Source organism: Poecilia reticulata, chromosome 21 (genome assembly GCF_904066995.2).
Source record: "Poecilia reticulata chromosome 21, P_reticulata-male-v2, whole genome shotgun sequence".
NCBI lineage: Eukaryota > Metazoa > Chordata > Actinopteri > Cyprinodontiformes > Poeciliidae > Poecilia > Poecilia reticulata.
Genome location: NC_088850.1, coordinates 6,892,086 through 6,910,320, shown reverse-complemented (window position 1 = coordinate 6,910,320; position 18,235 = coordinate 6,892,086). Strand labels below are relative to the sequence as shown.

General features: G+C 37.1%; 1 protein-coding gene across 5 annotated transcripts in view; it reads left to right on the top strand.

Moving 5' to 3' along the window:
- lama2 (laminin, alpha 2) overlaps window positions 1–18,235 on the top strand; it is a 153,707-nt gene that overhangs the window by 65,268 nt on the left and 70,204 nt on the right. For all 5 annotated transcript variants that reach the window (XM_081602472.1, XM_081602471.1, XM_081602473.1 and 2 more), the window contains exons 15-20: window positions 4,233–4,337; window positions 6,880–7,091; window positions 7,754–7,862; window positions 7,939–8,052; window positions 10,389–10,516; window positions 14,012–14,098. In XM_081602472.1, coding sequence (XP_081458598.1) covers window positions 4,233–4,337; window positions 6,880–7,091; window positions 7,754–7,862; window positions 7,939–8,052; window positions 10,389–10,516; window positions 14,012–14,098 — 755 coding nt within the window. The remainder of the gene's footprint in view (window positions 1–4,232; window positions 4,338–6,879; window positions 7,092–7,753; window positions 7,863–7,938; window positions 8,053–10,388; window positions 10,517–14,011; window positions 14,099–18,235) is intronic.

Genomic DNA, 18,235 nt, shown 5'->3' with positions numbered 1-18,235 from the left:
TGGATTGCATAAGATAATTAGATTTATATATTTTTTCTTCATTCATTTTTAGTTGCATATGTTAAAAAAGTACCATTTAAAACTGCAACATTTTAATGATGATTATTTTTAAACTAGTAAGAATTTTAAAGATAAAAAAGGCTCGGTTGAAAATCTATCAGTCAGCTTTTGACTTAGGGTAAAGTTTAAAAATGTAAAAGGTCATCCTTCTTTCATTGTTCTGGCCATAGAGGTTTTATCCCCAGAAGAATTTGTCATTTCTAGGTAGGGAGCTAAATTTTGGAAGAGGTTCCTCTTCTTGATCAGCAGCCTCTCAGTCCACGGTTACATACATGCATACATAAACACATAACTCAGCGGCAAAGTTTTTTTTGTATGCTTCTTCAAGTAAGATTCACAACACGCTTCTGCAACTGACTTTCAAGACCCAGTGATCCGTGGGAGTGCAGAACAATAATTGATTGGCTCTAAGACAACACTGGGAGCAAATAAAGTGAGCTGCTCTTAGTCTTCAATTGAAATGAGATGTGCATACTGAGTTACAGTTCCTCTAACCTTCTCTCATCTGCCTCCTGCAAGAATGATCGTGCTGTAGTCCTGCGCACACCCACTTCAAAGTGCGACATTGTTTTTAAGCTTGTTTTTTAAGTTGCACCATCTGCATCACTTGACGCTGCATAAAACGTCACAGTCAATACAAAGTTTATATAACGTTCGCAAAGTGAGCACCACCAAAAGTATTTTTGAATAATTTATCCAACCAAGCAAACTACCAGATAAAAATAAAACCACCTCCTCATGATTTTATAGATCTGACATGTTCATATGTTAATGTACTTTCAGAAGGAAAACGTAGCTTCTCTTGCAATCATCCATCAATAATCAAACTTACATTTGCAAAGTCCTAAACCAGTCAAAACTGGCTGCAGATTTTTCTTTTAGTGACTTTACAAAAGAAAGTCACTAAAGGATAAAATTGGCAGAATGTGTGTGAAAAGAAAACAGGCTCATAATCAAACTTACAGCTGCAGGATGGTGAACTATAAAGTACGGTAGTTGGGTTGAGTCTCTAAAGGATTCATGAAAATGGTTGAGATTTTTCTTTAACATGAAGATGTAAGTTGTGCACTTCTTAGTAAAGTCAGATATATATAAATTATTCTTTTAAAAGGGAAAAAAGTAAGATTTGGGAATGGCATGTTCAGTTCCCTGATGTGAATCCAATAGAAAATGTATGGGAACTGAATATCAAGGTGCAAACATGAGAACATCAGGACCGTTCTTCTAAACAATTTGAATCAGAATCGTTTGGAAGAAAGGGTCAAAATCACACATGTAATAGATTCAACTATGTTTTGTCTTTTCCAAATGGACTAATTTATCGAGGACCAAACCACCTCAAGAACAATGTTGGAGGCAAAAGTCTAGTTTGTGCTTTAATTTTTCATAAAATTAAATGATTTACCCTAATGTGAGTCAAAGATGTAACTGTTATGGACAGTAAAATTACATTTTGCCCCACATTTTTTAACTGCAGGTTATCCTTACTGCCTTATTCTCCCCATGGCATCAATCTGAAGCATGAATCTGACCTTTTCAGAATACCAACTCTAAAATGAGGATGGAGTCATACTTTGTAGGTCATTAAACTTTTGACTCGGTTATGTAAAGTTATGGAAAAGTTATATTGCATCAAGGCTCTGCTGGGAACCCCGGAGGAATAGTGAGGTGGATAGTGACTCATTTTTTACTCCTCCTCTCACTTTCCATGTCAAACCCACTCCTTGGCATAGGCAGTAAATTAAATATCAAACGTTTGTTTTTCTAGCACCTTCCAAGCAATTTTTTTCTTCTTCCTTATTTAAGATAATTTTGGAAAGATACATTTTTGCTCTACAGAGTCCCTGTAGCTTAATGTGGTAAAACATCTATTTCACTATTTTATTTTTTGTTACTGGCAATCTTTGTGTTGTGATTACTTTTCTCCCTTCCTCCCACATATTGCATCAGAATAAGCTGTTACTCATAGCCAGTAATAAAGGAGTCACTTTAATGAAAATTGAGTCAGACTCTTTGTTACAGTTTGAACAGTGTGGATTATGACTTCCTTTTCTCCTGACCACTAGTAGAGTTAATAACAGGCCTATCTTACTCACAGGGGAGCATCTAACCAATGTCTGTTACAGCAAAAGTGTTGATTCTACGATCGTTTTTACTACCCATAATTCCGTTCTCTCTACAGATAAGTTTTCTCTCCTGCTGTGCTTTTTTTTTTTTTTTTTTTAATTATTGGTTTGTCTTTTCCTCAATTTCCTTTCTTTATTTCTTCTCCAAGGGTGAAATTGGGCACTCATGTTGCTATGAAAAAGCTTCGATTGTTGACCGGAATTCAAGGGATGGCATCAAGAAAAATTAGCTTTCTGACAAATATCGAGTGTTTCAAAGAAAGTAAATTAGAAAAGTTAAAATCCATTGGAGGTTTGGGAACCATCTGAAAAAAATACCGTCTTTAGGTTACGGAAGAGACTCTTTTTCTCAAATGTGTTAAAGTTTCAGAGATTTAGTGATGATAAAAAACATGATGGTCTTAAACAAAAAATCAAGAAGATAATTATCGACATAATTTTGGTGAAATCAATTATTTTCCCTTTTGCAGCAAGTTTCGATGAGTGTGTGTTTCTATTGTGCAGAATGTGCTGGAATTGCCCAGTCAAAATCCTCACGTAAATCCAATTTAGTCTTTGGCAAGAGTTAAATTTTGCTTTCTATGTTCACTATCCAGTCTGACCAAACCTAATCTATTTTGAGAAGGTCAGTGGGCAAAAATCTAGTTTTTAGAGCTGCAAAACTGAATACATATTCATGCCACCGCTTCAGATTTACGTTCTAAAAAGATTTGAAAATCTTTGGGGATTTTTTCCACTGTGCATTTATGTACTGATTTGTGTTGATCTGTCACATATAATCCCAATAAAATACTTCATTTGTGGGCATAATCTGAAAAACAAAAAGATTCAAGGGATGGCATCATTTATGATGCATAACTTTGCATTACGACTGCTGTTTTGCTGCAATAATATAACAAGTTTAAATGCTTTGTCTTACTTCAGCTTAGATAATGACAAAAGCAGGTCAAGCAGCACAAGTGTTAGAGAAGTGGGGGCTGCGGAGTGTAAGTTTATGCTATTATTTTACTGTCCTCTGGGGTCCAAATCTGTAATTGAGGTAGATCAAGAATAAGTGTTATTGAATAAAAACCTCCACCGTTGCAACCCTGCAGGCCTTCCCGGAGTGAGTGCGTGTGTGTGTGTGTGTGCGTGTGTGTGTGTGTGGGGGGGTGTGCGTGTGTGTGCACTCAGGTCAGCTGCCAAATGAGTGATTCCCTCATCCTACTTTAAAAAGTGTGTGTAATGATGCAGAATAGCAGAGGTTTATGGAGACATTATGCCTACGTTTTACTTCTTGACTTACTCTCTCAAGGACCATTTCTTTATCTTTCTCTCCCCCTTTCCAGAGTGTCCCCTTCTCTCAGTTTTATAGTGGCATTATTATCTCACTCCCCCACCCATTACTGCTCAGGATGGAGCAGAATAATAAATTTCAGGATCATGCCGATGCAGCGTTTCTCCAGCTCAAGCTCCTTTTGTGGTGTCAACAGAAAGGGTGCAAAGAAACACCGTTGGACAACAAAGGCTGTGCTGAAAACCTTTTCTCTGCAACTTTTTTAACATTTCAAAATCGTTTTGGCTTGGAAATGGATTTTGATCAGATTGGTGTTTATCAGCAAGTTTGCCTAATTAGATGCTATTTGAAAACCACATGCTAGGACTGTTGTAAAACTCATTAATCACAAGGGTAAATTATAAGTTTTGATTTAATTGAACCTATTAGTTATTATAAATGATCATTTCCATCAGCCTTCAACGTACACAGGTTGAACGTTTTGTGAAAAAGAGTAATTGAAGCCAGTACTTTGTTGTATTTTGTTGTTTTTATGGGAAAATAAAATATAGGGAAAGCTGATTACAGCAATAGCTCCATCAGTGGTTCAGTCCAACACGGCGAAATCCTGCAAATAAAATCATTAGGACAGGAGTACCTTAAAAAAAGAAAAAAAAATTCCTGGACCAGGCTTTAACCTCTGGAGTTGTAAAAAAAAAAAAAAATCCTTTCCAGGAGCAAGATCAGAAGATGAGCTCAACCACTGTTCTTTATTGCTTGCGTCTCCTCAGGTTGCAGCCTATGGAGGTGATGTGACGTTCACGGTGTCATACGAGACAAACCAACAGGAGCAGGTGGCCATCAGAGTCACCTCAGAGCCCGACCTCATCATAGAGGTGAGTCGGAAAAGATGGCAAGTTGAAAAACTTTGAAACATTTACACACCGATATTTAATAAAGAGCAGGTTTTCCTACACATGGACTGGAAATCGAGACTTTTTCCTGTGTGAATTTAGCTTATTTTTAAACATCCGTTTAAATTCCAAGTAATTGAGGAGTACATTCACTTGACCATCAGACAGCCATTTGATGACAAAAGCAGCATTAAAAACAGTTAGCGGTTTTTGTTTTTTTATGACACCATCAACTTTAACTGTACGACGCTATCTACATTTTTTACAATAACTTGAAATATTTTAAATATAGCCTCCGGTTTAAGTGTGATTATACATGTGAGACCTTTTTGACTAAATTGAGTTCAGCAGCCACATTCACAGTAATAAAATGCAAACCATCTCTCCAAACGGGCACTATTACCAGAGTCTACAGCAAGGTGCACTGCGTTCATGCATAAGTATCTCATGCAACACTCTAAAGGAGGAGGAAGAAAAGGGACTGACACTGAGTGGCCTAATTATTGTTACCTTTTATGTTTGGGAAAAGTTCACATTACCCAAGAAACTCCTGTGCTTGTGTAATTTATTTGTGTCCTTCCTTTACCCACTGGCTTTAGCAGGGGTGATCATTGAATAATGCAGCAAAAAAAAAAAAAAAAAGAGTTGGTAGAAAACAGACATGCACACAGACACAAAAACAGCCACGGCATGCAGAGAAGTGCTGAACTGAGCAATAAAAAATGCAGATGGAGTATTTCCTACCTTCTTTTTTATAATGAGCAGGTTGCAGTATGATGCATGGCAGCAATAAGCAAAGCAGCGACACTATTAGTTAACTGTTAATGTCTTCCTTATCACTAAACAACACTGCAAGTGTGCGCCAAATCTGAGAACGACAAACAAACGAGCATAAAAAGCAAAGAGAAAAACAAACTGCATAAGAGCAGTGGAATTATTTTGTATTTCAGAAGACAGATAAACATTTATCTGGCCAATATATTAGGTCTTCAACACTAATTATGCCATGTCCATATTTACAGTATATCATGAAATTATTATAAAATTAAACTAAAAAGTACAACAATTCTTTTAAAACTTGCAGCTTTAGATCAAGCTAAGGTTTGGATTTATTGAGTCTTTTATCTTTTTATCTTTCAGTCCTTAAATCCGGAGGTGGTGTTTAAATTTAACTTGGGATTTAACTCGGAAGTGGGTGTAAATAAATTGAATTAAGACATAGTTATAAGCAAACTAACGCGAGTAATAAAACAAAATATAAAAAACACTTAAAAAGGCATAGAGAAACGCAAAAAAGAAAACTGCAAGATAAAGAGGTGCAAAACAGTGAGCTTGTTATTTAAAGCCATGTCAGTGCGGATGGAATGGAAGGAGGAGGAGAAGAGGACAAGTATCAGTCTTGTTGTCAACAAAAAGCCTCTTCAGTGATGACAACAATGAACCACCTACACACTGTCAGCCAACTTTCCCCCCTCTTAACCATCTCTTCATCAGCCTTTGTCTCATGTTTGTCTGTTTTTTTTTTACCATCACTGTTTACTCTCTGCATATCTGATATAAGCTCTATGGTGTTGATTCTTTTCTCTCTCTCTTGCTTTGATTTTTGTCGTATATATTTAAAGAATTGTCTAAAACATAGAATAAACTCAGAATTTCATTACGCTTAAGTCTTCTGTAGAATTAGCATAAGGATGATTTTTATCTATCTCCCCCCTTAAAGTTGCTTTCAAGATGACGAGTTAAAAAGAAATGGGTCATTTGCAATAAACTGAGATAAATGTTGATCATGTAATAGTCAAAATTAACCATTTTCAATGACAATTAGCCATGTGAATGGAATAGATTCAAAGAGTAGAGCTAAAGAACATGCTACATGTACTTTTAAATGTAGTTTTGTCTTGGCTAGCTTGTTGAATGAAGAACTAGAAATCAGAGTTTTGCTTTTAATGAATGCATTGAATTCAGGGACTACTGTTTGGATCTAATGACCAAATGTGGATCTCTCTTGCGTCACAAGTAACTGAATAATCTGAAATAATAGAATTTCAAATTAATATAGTGTAAAAACAACATCTGGAAGAAAAGCAGTCCTAGATTTTGTTTAAAACTGTTTTTTCTGGAGCAACGTGCTGCTGTCTTTGCATCTTTCACTCCTGCAGCTGCTTTCTCTGCTATGACCTACTCCTCCTTTTTCCATTAAATAGGTTTTCTTTAATGGCTTATTGGTGTAATTGCTCCCTCCTCCCCCATTGGCTGTTGTCACTCAGTTAGTTACTACATGCCATTGATCCATGGTCAACAAGAGATGGTCAGATACAAGGTCTTGACTCAGCTCATTTGCATTTAGTCCATGCCGAATGTCAATAGCAACTGAAGCTCATTACCTAATGACACATCATTCACCATGTTTTTTTTTTTCATTTTTAGGACTAGCTCTAATAGAATTGGATTATTTTACAGCAGACACAGAGAAATGTTCAAATATATTTGCGACTGCTGTGTTTTCTGTTTCTCTTTCCATCAGGGAGGTGGAATGAAGCTTATAGACAACAGGTTTGGCCAGCCAGTGTATCCGTCGTCTGCCAGCACCAAACACGTTGTTCTCCTTCCTGAGAACTTTCTGGTTTCGGAGACGGGGCAGACGATCAGCAGGAGAGATTTCCTGTTGGTGCTGGCCAACATGACGAGTTTAATGGTGCGGGCCTCATACAGCACGGAAACCAGCGCTGTCTACAGGTCGGAAGAGCACCCACTCGGATATTGTGTAATAATAACATGAAGTACATGGTCATCATTAGTGTGTTTTATAAGAGACTGTTTAGATCTGTAATTACATTCATGAATGCTTGACCATGCTCAGTTCTTTGCACCAGAAGTACAGGAGCACATTAGCTTCTTCTAGGAAGTTCTTCATTAATAAAAGAAATGAGCTCATTCACCCTGTTAAACTGGCAGTAAAAATGTATGTTAGTAGACTTTAATCAAACAGCAAAGAGTTTCCAACAATTAAAATCAATCTTGGATACTGCATCATTGTACTGGTAATTAAAGCCAAGGCACAAAATCCTGCAATAAATCCCACAGTGTGCAGAAACTTTATTCTGCTACTAATTGGGTTTGTTCATCCTCCATCTATGCAGATGAACAAACAAATGATTAGTTTTACTAAATTAAGATGCTCATAAAGTCTGTAGCTGTTCTTCAATATTGTCTCCAAACAGATTTTCTTTTGCAACATTTTTTTTATAGACAAAACACATTGCTTTTAGATTAGCATAAAAGCTCTTACACTAATCTGACTAAAGAACTGCTTTATTCTATTGCCATTGGTAGATGGATTGCCAATGGGCCAAGAGAAATATGCTTCATTGTTTCATCTTTTTTTGTATTCTGTACAGGCTCCACTCATTCTCAATGCAGGTGGCAAATCCTTTGGCCACTGGAAAGAGAGCATCAGCTGTAGAAAAGTGTGCCTGTCCCCCTGGATATGGAGGATTATCCTGTGAGGTAAACACACAAGTCATACACACGGCTTGAACTGCACATAAAACTGCAAATTCACTTTTGAAATGTTTTGTTTCAGACGTGCCGTCCTGGTTTTCGGCGAGTCCACGGTAAACTGTATAACGGTGTGTGTGAGCCATGCCGTTGTCATAGACACAGCTCAGATTGCCATGAGTTCACAGGACATTGCCTGGTAAGGTTACTAATAAACTTAACATCTCTTGTATTTTGTGTATTTATTATGGAATAGAAAAACAAAGGACTGTTATACTCAAGTTTTCTTTTGTTAACGGACACAAATGAGAGATAATTTGGTAGGAATTTCCTAGCAAATGTTCCTCATTGTTTAGGAGCAACCCCAAAAGTTTGGGATATAAAGTTTAGGTCTGTAAAAGATCTTCGGGACTATAAAAGGTAATCACCCTCTCTCTCCTAATCAGACCTACAAACTTTTCATATTTAAACACCAAGTTTTAAATACACAAACTTTCATGCATTTCATAAGGATTTCCTAGGATAGAGCAGCACAAAATGGAGCATATTTAAGCAAAAAGAAAAGTGTGAAGGGTTAGCAAAATTCTTTCTAAATAAATTAACATCTACAAAGTGGGGCATACATTTGTATTTTTCCTGCAACTACAGGTGTAAGTCTTTTGGGTATTCTCCACCAACTTTGCACATCTCTGCCGGCTAAAATATTTACTCATTCTTCGTCACAGAATATTTTACGATAAAATAAGATTTGATTGTGTCCTTAAACAGTACTGTTCAAGTGATATTGCAAATTTTCAGTTAAGTATATGTCTAAGCAACAAGGCAAATCAAAGTGTTTATTTTTTTATTAAAGAAGAAGAAAAAAACGAGCAAAACATTAAATTGCAGTAAAATAAAAGAAATGGATGGCATGTTAAAAATAGAATGCAGCTTATAACGTTCCAGTTGTTATTAATGAAAGGCAGCTCTAAACAAATGGGTTTTTAGCCTTTTTTTTTAAAAGGAACTCTGTTTTTCAGCAGTTTTGCAGTAAAATTTCCACCATGCCACTTAAGTTACAACTCTCCTAATATTTGTTTTAACTGATATTAGTCTTCAGCCAAGTCAGTCATGAAGTGACAGACACTTAAAACATCATCAGCTACTATTTTATTCTATGGGCTGTATTTCAATATTTGAAACAAAAAGTGCATAACCTAAAGAAAAGCATAATTGGAGCTCTTATTGATCTACCATCTAGTTGTCATTAGAGGAATTGCAGGGGGATGCACTTTCCTACTGTTTACACACACACACACACACTCATACATAATATATGTACAACAGACATGTATATGTTACCCTCTCATGTGGATTTCCACACATTCACTCACCACTCTCCCCACAGCCTTAGGCTGATTCTGTCAGTTCCCCTTCCACTTAATACACACACACTAAAGCCCACAGTGATGAACACACACAGAGAACAGAAATCCACACACACACACACACACGCACACACACGCACACACACACACACACACACACACACACACACACACACACACACACACGTGCGTTTGCGTTACAATGTTATGGTTCATTATAAATGAGGAGAATGTGTAAAAGGGAGACGTACATTCAGAGAAAGATAGTCGGTCTGTGAGGCCATCTTTTACGTACACACACACACATGCAAGCAGTCTGACATTCGCTCACTTACAATCATGCGTGCACATGTCCCACCTGTACACACAGTGACAGACAGGCAGCCAGATGCATCCACGCACACCTCCACTGACACCAGTGATTTGTAGCTCCAGCTGAATGAATGACTGACTGATGCCACAGACTTATAGGTTAACACAGTGTGCATGTGTCGGGGTGTGTTTCAGCCGTGTAAGGTCATTTAATGTGAGAAATGAATGGAACATGTTGACATGGTAACACACACACACAGTCGCTGAAACTGTGAAAGTTGTTATAACTGGAAAACCGATTTCTGCAATGGAAATATTTGATAAGATTGAACATATGGAAGAAAAAAATCAATTAAGCTACTTTTGAACTTTTTTTGTTTTTTGGGGTTTTTTTTATCCCTCCTTCGAAACTAGTAAACTTTTCAATGATTTATCTATTGGGTGAGGAACTGCCCTAAGGCAATATGCTCCAAACAAGGTCGAGGCTGTCTACAGTGATGTTTTGCTGGAAAGACTTAAACTGTACTTGTGCAGCTTGTTTTCAGATTTTTTGGACAAATCATAGCTAGTCATAGTCATGCTGTGCATCTCATGTGTAGTAAACTTGATGATTTATGATATTCACAAGGAACTTAGTATATTTCTTCCTTTGAAAGAATATCAAGTATAAAATAATAAAAACTGATTGACGTGACGAATTCCTCCAAATATGGATTCAGCATTTTAATTTAAAGCAGAAACTTTGGTAAAGTTTTACTACATTATTGTTTTTGTATTAAAGCTAATTAAATACACAATTTCTAAAACTTGATCTTTCTAAAATATAAGATTTGTCTTTTTTTCTTCTTCTTTTTAGGACTGCACCCACCATACTACTGGCCACCACTGTGACACCTGCCTACCTGGTTACTACGGCAACGCCACCCATGGGACACCTCAGGACTGTCAGCCATGTGCCTGCCCACTTAATCTTCCCAGCAACAAGTAGGCTCTGGAGAACCGGGGGTTAATAACGTGACCAGCCTGTCTGTGCTGTCTCTTCTCTGCTTCTGTTGTTTTTTTGTTTTTTTATTTTATTTTTTATTTTTTTATATATTTCTCTTCATAATCTCCAATCGTGACATAAAGACTTCATCATCCTGGGTAGGAATATAATTGTAGTGACATTATAGTAAAAATATCATCACCACAGGAAGAGTGGAGCAGTGTATGACGAGAAGCATCATCGCTGTGGGACTAAATGTCATCATCATTAGAATCATCAGAATGCATCCACAAAACGAGTGCAAAATACATTCAAAAAAAAAGAAAGAAAGAAAACACTTTGATAATATTTTTGTGAGAAGCCAGTCACATTGTCCCCCTGCTGTCTTAAATTACAGTACCTTGTATCATATTGGCAACTGTCTAATTCAACAGCTTTGAACACAGATGTAAAGATGTGTGCATTTACATGCTCGTCAAAAACCGGCATATTTTCTTGCATGGTAAAAAAAATGAATTTCTGGTTGGACCAAGGTTGTGTACTTAAAGCATCTTTGTGGATGCCAGCATCAGCTTAGTTTGTTAATTGAGAGGAATGAATTCAAGCTTAATTTGAAAATTCCTCATAAAAAAAGAATTTGACCTCAACAGTTATTCATAGGTGTTGGAGACATTTATACGGTTAGGTATTTGGTATTGTGGCTCATAAAAGAAGCAGGCAGATGCTTCAAATTATTGAAATGCTGTTCTGTTGGGCAAATCAAGTCAAAAATCTTATTTATATAGCACATTTCACAAACTTATACATCACAAAGTGCTCCTCAAAGACAAAATCATTAAAACAAGAAACACACTGAGCAAACATGTCTGTGGTTGTTAAGCATAGGGACAGTGGGGCGGCGTTCCAAAGCCTCAGAGTCACTGCCTGAAAACTGGGAGACACAAATGCGTTTCTCAACCATTTTCTGGAAATAAGTTTATGTTTTTCTGTGTTTGGAAAACAAGCAGTTTCATAGACTTCCTGATTTTCTAAAATCACAATTGACAGGGCCTGCTCCGTTACCTAGCAACCTTAGCCTAGCCCAGCCTCTCACCTAATAACCCAAGCGGAGCTCTAGTGCATTTCAACTGGTCTTACCGCTGTACAATGGCCGCTGGAAAATACAAGTGTTTTGTTGTTGACTTACCATTCCAGAAAAGGCTGCTGCCTCCTAGATGGTTGTGAAGGAGGCTCCAGTTCTTCTGTTTCTGGGTCTGGCTCATAGTCAAAGATGCACTGTTGTATAATTGTGCATCTATTTACAGCTATTTTGAAATATACATAGTGAGAGTGTAAACGCTGAGTTGGATGGCGTGGCCAGCAAAGATTTACATGGATTTAAAGTGACAAGAGGCCCTAAAATCTCATTATCTGAGAATGACTTTGTGCAAAAAATGTAATGAACACGTTTTCTATTGCCCATAGAGGAGCCATAATAGGTGCCCTTTGAAAGTAATCCTCAAATCCACAGCAAGGCGGTGCAGGGAGGTAAGAAGAGGAGTTTTTTGTGCTCTTCTGTTAGTTTTAGTCAACACTGCAGCATTCTTCACAGAGCCGGGGAGGTTTTATTCAAACTATTAATAACCATCAATAACTCAGTCTCACAAATGGTCTCAACATAGAAATGTTTCTCAAATGATTAAAACAATTAAGAACAAGCATTTTACTGCAATTTTCTTTTGTTCATGTTAGATTTTGAACTTGGAGTTTACCTCCCAAATTGAAGATTTAAACTTTTAGTGGGTGTTCCAGTTAACTCTTCTATAATTTTCATGTTTGCAGATGTTAACAGTATTAGAGAAACAGACTATTTTAGGTTGTGCAATGTAAATTTGGCACAAATCGGTCTTTCTGACATACACAAAGTCAATACAAGTCAAACAATATTAATTGTGGTTTTAAATGTGGCTACTGGCAAAACAGCCTACCAATCAAAGAAAATATTAACTTTCTTTGCTGTTTGAATAATGAATGACAGTAAACACAAGAAACAAGTCTCCGTCGGATCTCAGCAAAACGGACACACACATCCCCACAAACAGACGCTATAAGCAGCAGCTGAGAATTTTCTTGCAGCAAATGACGTGTCATTTCCACGATGCTACGAGCTAAAGAAAGACACAACTGACTGTTCCTCTTCCATTAATAATAGTGTGAGGTGCTATGCCTTCCAGTCCCTTAAAAATAGCCACCCAGCCTCGTCTGTTCACTGACACGAGTTGCTCAAAAAGTAGCTAGATATCTTTCACCTAAGCTTTCATGAGCATCTGATAAAATACTGTTGCTGTTCTGTGATCAGTAGAAATAACTTTAGGCCTCAAGTTTTGTTCGTTTTATATAAACTAGATTTTTTTTTTCTCCAATGTAATAGGTGTTTTAGGTGTTTACATTAAAATTGTTGAACACATTTTTTGCCATTAATAAATGTCACTGTCCCAACACTGTCCGCACATCAGTTCACTAGCATTCTAGCTTTACTCGTATATGAATTGAACTTATAGTTGATAACTCAATTTTTTTCTGAGGACCACCAAAGGGACCACTAGTTGTGGTACTAAATGCCAAAGTTTGAAAGCCCTGGTGGTGGCAGCATCATGCTATGAGGATGCCATGTGTTTTTCTCTTACTAGTCCTAATAATGTAACTCATTGTCTTGGTTTACCATGACATCCAAATAAGCACTGAATTGTGTTTCATAGCACAAAAAGATAGGAAAAGGTCTAAGAGGGAGAAAAACGTTTGCAAGAAGTTGCTGGCATTTGAATGTAATTTAAGGTTAACAGATACAAAACAGAATCCTGTCAAGTCTTTTTGTATTTTTCTTTTAACTATTACCTCAAGAATGCTGGTATTTAACACAAAGCAGGCACTATGATAATGTATGCCTGGATCATATAGTAAGAAATATAGCTTTGTGAAATTTGGTCATCTATATAAAGAATCATATTTTTATATAAAGACTTGGATTTTGTTATGGTTTATGCAGGTACATTTGCCAAGAGAGCTTATCTGAAACTCGGTGAACAGCTCATAATGAGCCTGTTCGTCATCTAGTGAGTCAGTCTAGAGCCTGGAACCCAAACCAGCTGAACTATCTTTAGTTTATGGAAGTGGGAGGGAGACGGAGCAGGGCGCAACCGACTATCACGTTACTTTGGTTCCCTGACTCTTAGTTTGTTTAGGCAATAGTTTGTAGTGAGGCCAGTGTTGTAAGATGTAGTCCTTGCTTTGTAGTTTGTAAGGAATATATGCTTGTTATGTGAGAGCAGAACAAAAGGAACTACAAAGTGAAAGCAGGGGGACGCAGGTGTGTCAGCGAGGTGACAAGCAATGGCCTTAACTCGCCTGTGTCTTCTCTTCCTCCTCTTTCACCTGCCTCTCCCCACTTTGGAACAACGCTATCGACTTCAACAACAACTTCAACAACAATTACGCCACCGTGGAAACCACAACAGCTTCAGCCCCACATGCCACCTTGGTGACAAAGGAGAGCTGCTCTGTGATCGGTGTCAGCCTGGATATACAGGGCCAAGATGCGACAGGTAAAACACATTTTACACTCAAAACATGCCGTCGTTAAATTATTAAATGAAAAAAAAAAATCTTCTTTGCAACATTAATCTGTTATCTGGATCAATTAGGTACCCATTAAGTTTTAATATCTAACTGAATTCATTAAAAGATGTGCAGCAAAATGAAAGCTGTTACTTTTTCAGTTCAGGAAAGGTCCATTTGGGCAGGAATTCAATCTGGTAGTGAGGTGTTGCAAAATGAAAATGGACTGTGCTGCTCATTAACTGTATTCAGGACTTTGTCTCATTGTCCATCCAGCTGTCTACCCATTGCACATTTTATTACTGTAGTTGACTGACATGTTTGTACCATTAGCTGCTGGCTTTTTAAGCAGCTCTACACTAATGAGAAGTCTCTCTCATTGGATGGTATTCTTGTTAAAACTTCAGGCTGGACTGTCATGTGATGATGGAGTCGGTGTAAATGGTCTCTTCACTGCCCAGGCTAAGTGAAATGAAGAACATTTGCTTTTTGAGTATCAAACTGAGGAAATAAGACAAAGAAAAGAACCTGCTTAGGTAGTTTTAAACAATTTTGTGATAAGATTTTTTAAAAAAGGGGAAAAAAACAACGCAACCTCTCAGACCCAAACTAAAACCTTGGTAAATTATCATTTTGTTCTGGGTCAAATAATCCAGAGATTTTTTTTCCCCCTCTTCTAAACCAATATATTTTGATCTGCCATACCTCTGTCCTGGATTGAATGTCAGGACGTAACAACTGTTAGCAGCTAGCATTCTTACTACTGAGTGTTAAACCTGAAATCAACAATTATATTTGACAATTCAAATTTGTTAAACACAGATGATATTTGGACATATTCATGTTTATTCTGTAATAACAGTTTATCAGGAGGTCATCCTTAGATCCTTTGGTCTAACACAGTCTTTAAAGTAATAATTTTTCAGTTGGTCAGTGACTGAATGTCTGCTTCAACCTGCCTGCAGCTTACCCACTATTTAAAATAACCCCCCATTTGCTGCGTATAGTGTCTGCAGTCTTTGCTTTCCCTTTTATAGCCTTCCTAATTCAAATGAATGCACTCCATGTTGCCTACCATCTGACAGGGAGATTAGATTCTTAAGTTTATTACTAGAACTAAAGTTGTGATTTCTTGGGAATCCTTGTATGCTCATCCACCTGCCAGGATTTTTCTGTTTTTTATCACTGAGGTGTAAATTTCTAAGGTTTTTCAGAAGTAGTTATTTTCAATGTGCCTGTTTCCATATTAACCTAAGAAGATGAAACATTTTCATAAGCTGGGTAAATGTGATGCATCCCTGTTGCTGATTATTGCCTGACTTAATCTCCAACATTGTGAATGTTGAGCCTGAATCTCTGTGTTCCTGTAAAACTACAGCTGCAAATATCCAGGCTGTTTATATTTGGTGCCACATAGTCTGCATGCTTCGCCTTGCCATGCTGCCCAGTGCAGAATGTCTCTGTCCATCTTTTAGTCTTTTTATAAACCTCATTTGTTGCTGAGTGGCACTCTGACTCACTCCATTTTTATACTTTGCCACAACGTTTCCATCCAGCATACAGCCAATATGATCTAGCACTGACATAAGGCCAATCTAATATATTCCTCTTCAATGCCAAGTTTGTCTATATACATTTTTATGTTCTCTATAGGAGCTGTTATATGGAATATTACTAACTAATAGCAGTATAAGGAGGTAATCAACGGTTGTTGTTTTTGTTCTACTACTCTGATTGATACCTTCCACCTGCTATTCTGCTTCATTATCTGTACTGTTTTTGTTATTGTTTGTGGTAATTAATTGTAATATGGCAATTTGTCTGTATTATGGACTGTAGCAAAATGGCCACTCTATTCATCCCATGCTAATAGACTATCCACTCACTGCTAAGTGGTTCTGCTTTTCAATTTTCTGTCCATAAACATCCATTTAAAACAGAGCTGAAAAGCCCCGGCAAGCCCCAGCATATTATATGCTAAAACACTCCGAGAGTCATAAGCTGCTTTTCAGGGTCTGGCAAGAATCTAAATGTTCCTGCTCATGAGGTATTTCAATTAGTACAAATGAATTTGGTCTGACCCAGTGCCAAGTAGCTGTTGATAATACAGATACTTTTGCTAATGTTTGTGATTATATTTGCAGCTTATTATTTAACTAACTGCTTTTAAAAATGTGAGTGATAACTGGAAAAGAAAGCATTCATCTCCTTTGCTCCTCTTAATAACACAAATAAGATATATCTATATAGTGCAAGGTATTGAATCAAGTTCTCGATTCACTAAACAGTCGACTATAAACAAACAAGATGTCCTACTTTACCATAAAATGTTGATGGTTCCTGGGTTATTCCTAAAGACCTGACCAAAATAATTTCATCTGTTAATGACAGTTTGGCTCCGATAGCTCAAGTTTTAGAAATAATATAGTTGCAATTTAGCTTCAATAAGCATAAAGTTCTATTCCAGTACTTGAGCGAAGAAGCTGATTACTAAAATTAGTGCCCAGCGTTTTGCCTGTTGCCAAAGAAAGGGATTTCCAGTTCCAACAATAGCCCTTTGCAAGCCTCCTTATATGACAGCCATGTGAGTGCGCAGGGAAACTGTTAAAATATTTGTTTTTAACGAATTTCGATGACTAAAACTACACGGAAGAATTTGTTGGCAAAAAGCAGGCATTTTAGAAAGTAAAACATCCCTAAAATGGTCAAAAATATTCCACTTAGCATTTTGTTAAATGTTAAATAACTCATTTAAAATAGTTAATTTTTCTAGTTCCTTCCCTTTTCAATTTTTATTTGCTACTCTGATGGACATAAACAGGCGTTTAATTTCCTCTGTACCTTCACTACACATTTGTTCCTATAGAGACATGGATACCCACTTAATCAACGTATTGATATAATTCCATTGAAGAGAACAGAGAGCAAAATGTGGGAATTCATATAAAAAAAAGACTCCAAACAAACACATGCACTTCCCCTCATGGTCCGTCCTCCTCGAAAACTTAGATTGATTCCAGTCGAGTTTGCCACTTGATTGGGAAGATGTACTTCTGACACGGCACACACTAAACACTCCGGCAACATGCGTACACACACACACACACAAACTAATAAACCAGTTCTATTGAGTACCAAGGAGGGTCAGTGGTAATAACGGTTTGCTCCTCTTGACTCTTTCTCTCTCTCTGTTCTTTCTTTTCCCTCTTCTCTGAATTCAATTCTCTTTTCAATGTGAAGACCTTCCCCCTCTCTCCTTCTCACTTGCCTTTCTCTCGCTCTCACTTTGCTGCCTTTCTCTATCCTTCTTCCTCTTCTTTCATCTTGATTCCCCTTTTCAACATGTAGAGCTTTATTTCAGCGAAGGCTCTTTATTTGGTTTTAGTGGCTCTTGTCCCTGCGGTGCGCTCTCAGGTTAATACGTTTTCCCACATCTGAAGATCCTCTGATTATTATTCATATGGAGAACCTGGAAAAGCAAAACATAAAATCTTGTTCTGGTTTGACAATAAACACCTTTTCTTTTTTTCTTTAGAACAAAAGTGCTAACATTTTACTTGTGATATTTTTTGTTTTTATTTTCTTTCTTTGACAGATGATGCCAAAAAGATTTATTTTACAAAAACAAGTTTACACTTGAGTGTCTTAGGTGTCTTTCTTGTTTTGGATGCGTCTCTGCTCTAACAAAGTAGATTCAAATGGCTGAATTAGCTCCTCTGCAGTTTATTATATTCTACTGACTTTGGACACCACTGAAGTAGAATGCTGTTTCTGTTTAGAAACAAAATTAAGTGACATACATATTATTTTATTTAGAGTATTTTTAAGCATTTTTGTTCTTTAGTGAGAATTGCAGAGGTATCAACTTTGACAGAAGGAAAACCCCACTCTTCACAAATGACCACACTCCAGAAAAAGTGAAATGTCTTAATACAAATCTTGAAACAAATCAAGACAAGAGCCATAGTTGGTTTTGTCTTTATTGACTGTTGTGTTTCTGGCCAAATAGTTTTTTTCAAGTGACATTCCTTGTGTCACAAATTTTCTGACCTTGCAGTATATCATAGATTTGCACATGATGGAGTCATCTGGAAGTTGCATTGCACTTCTGAGATTTACAGAGG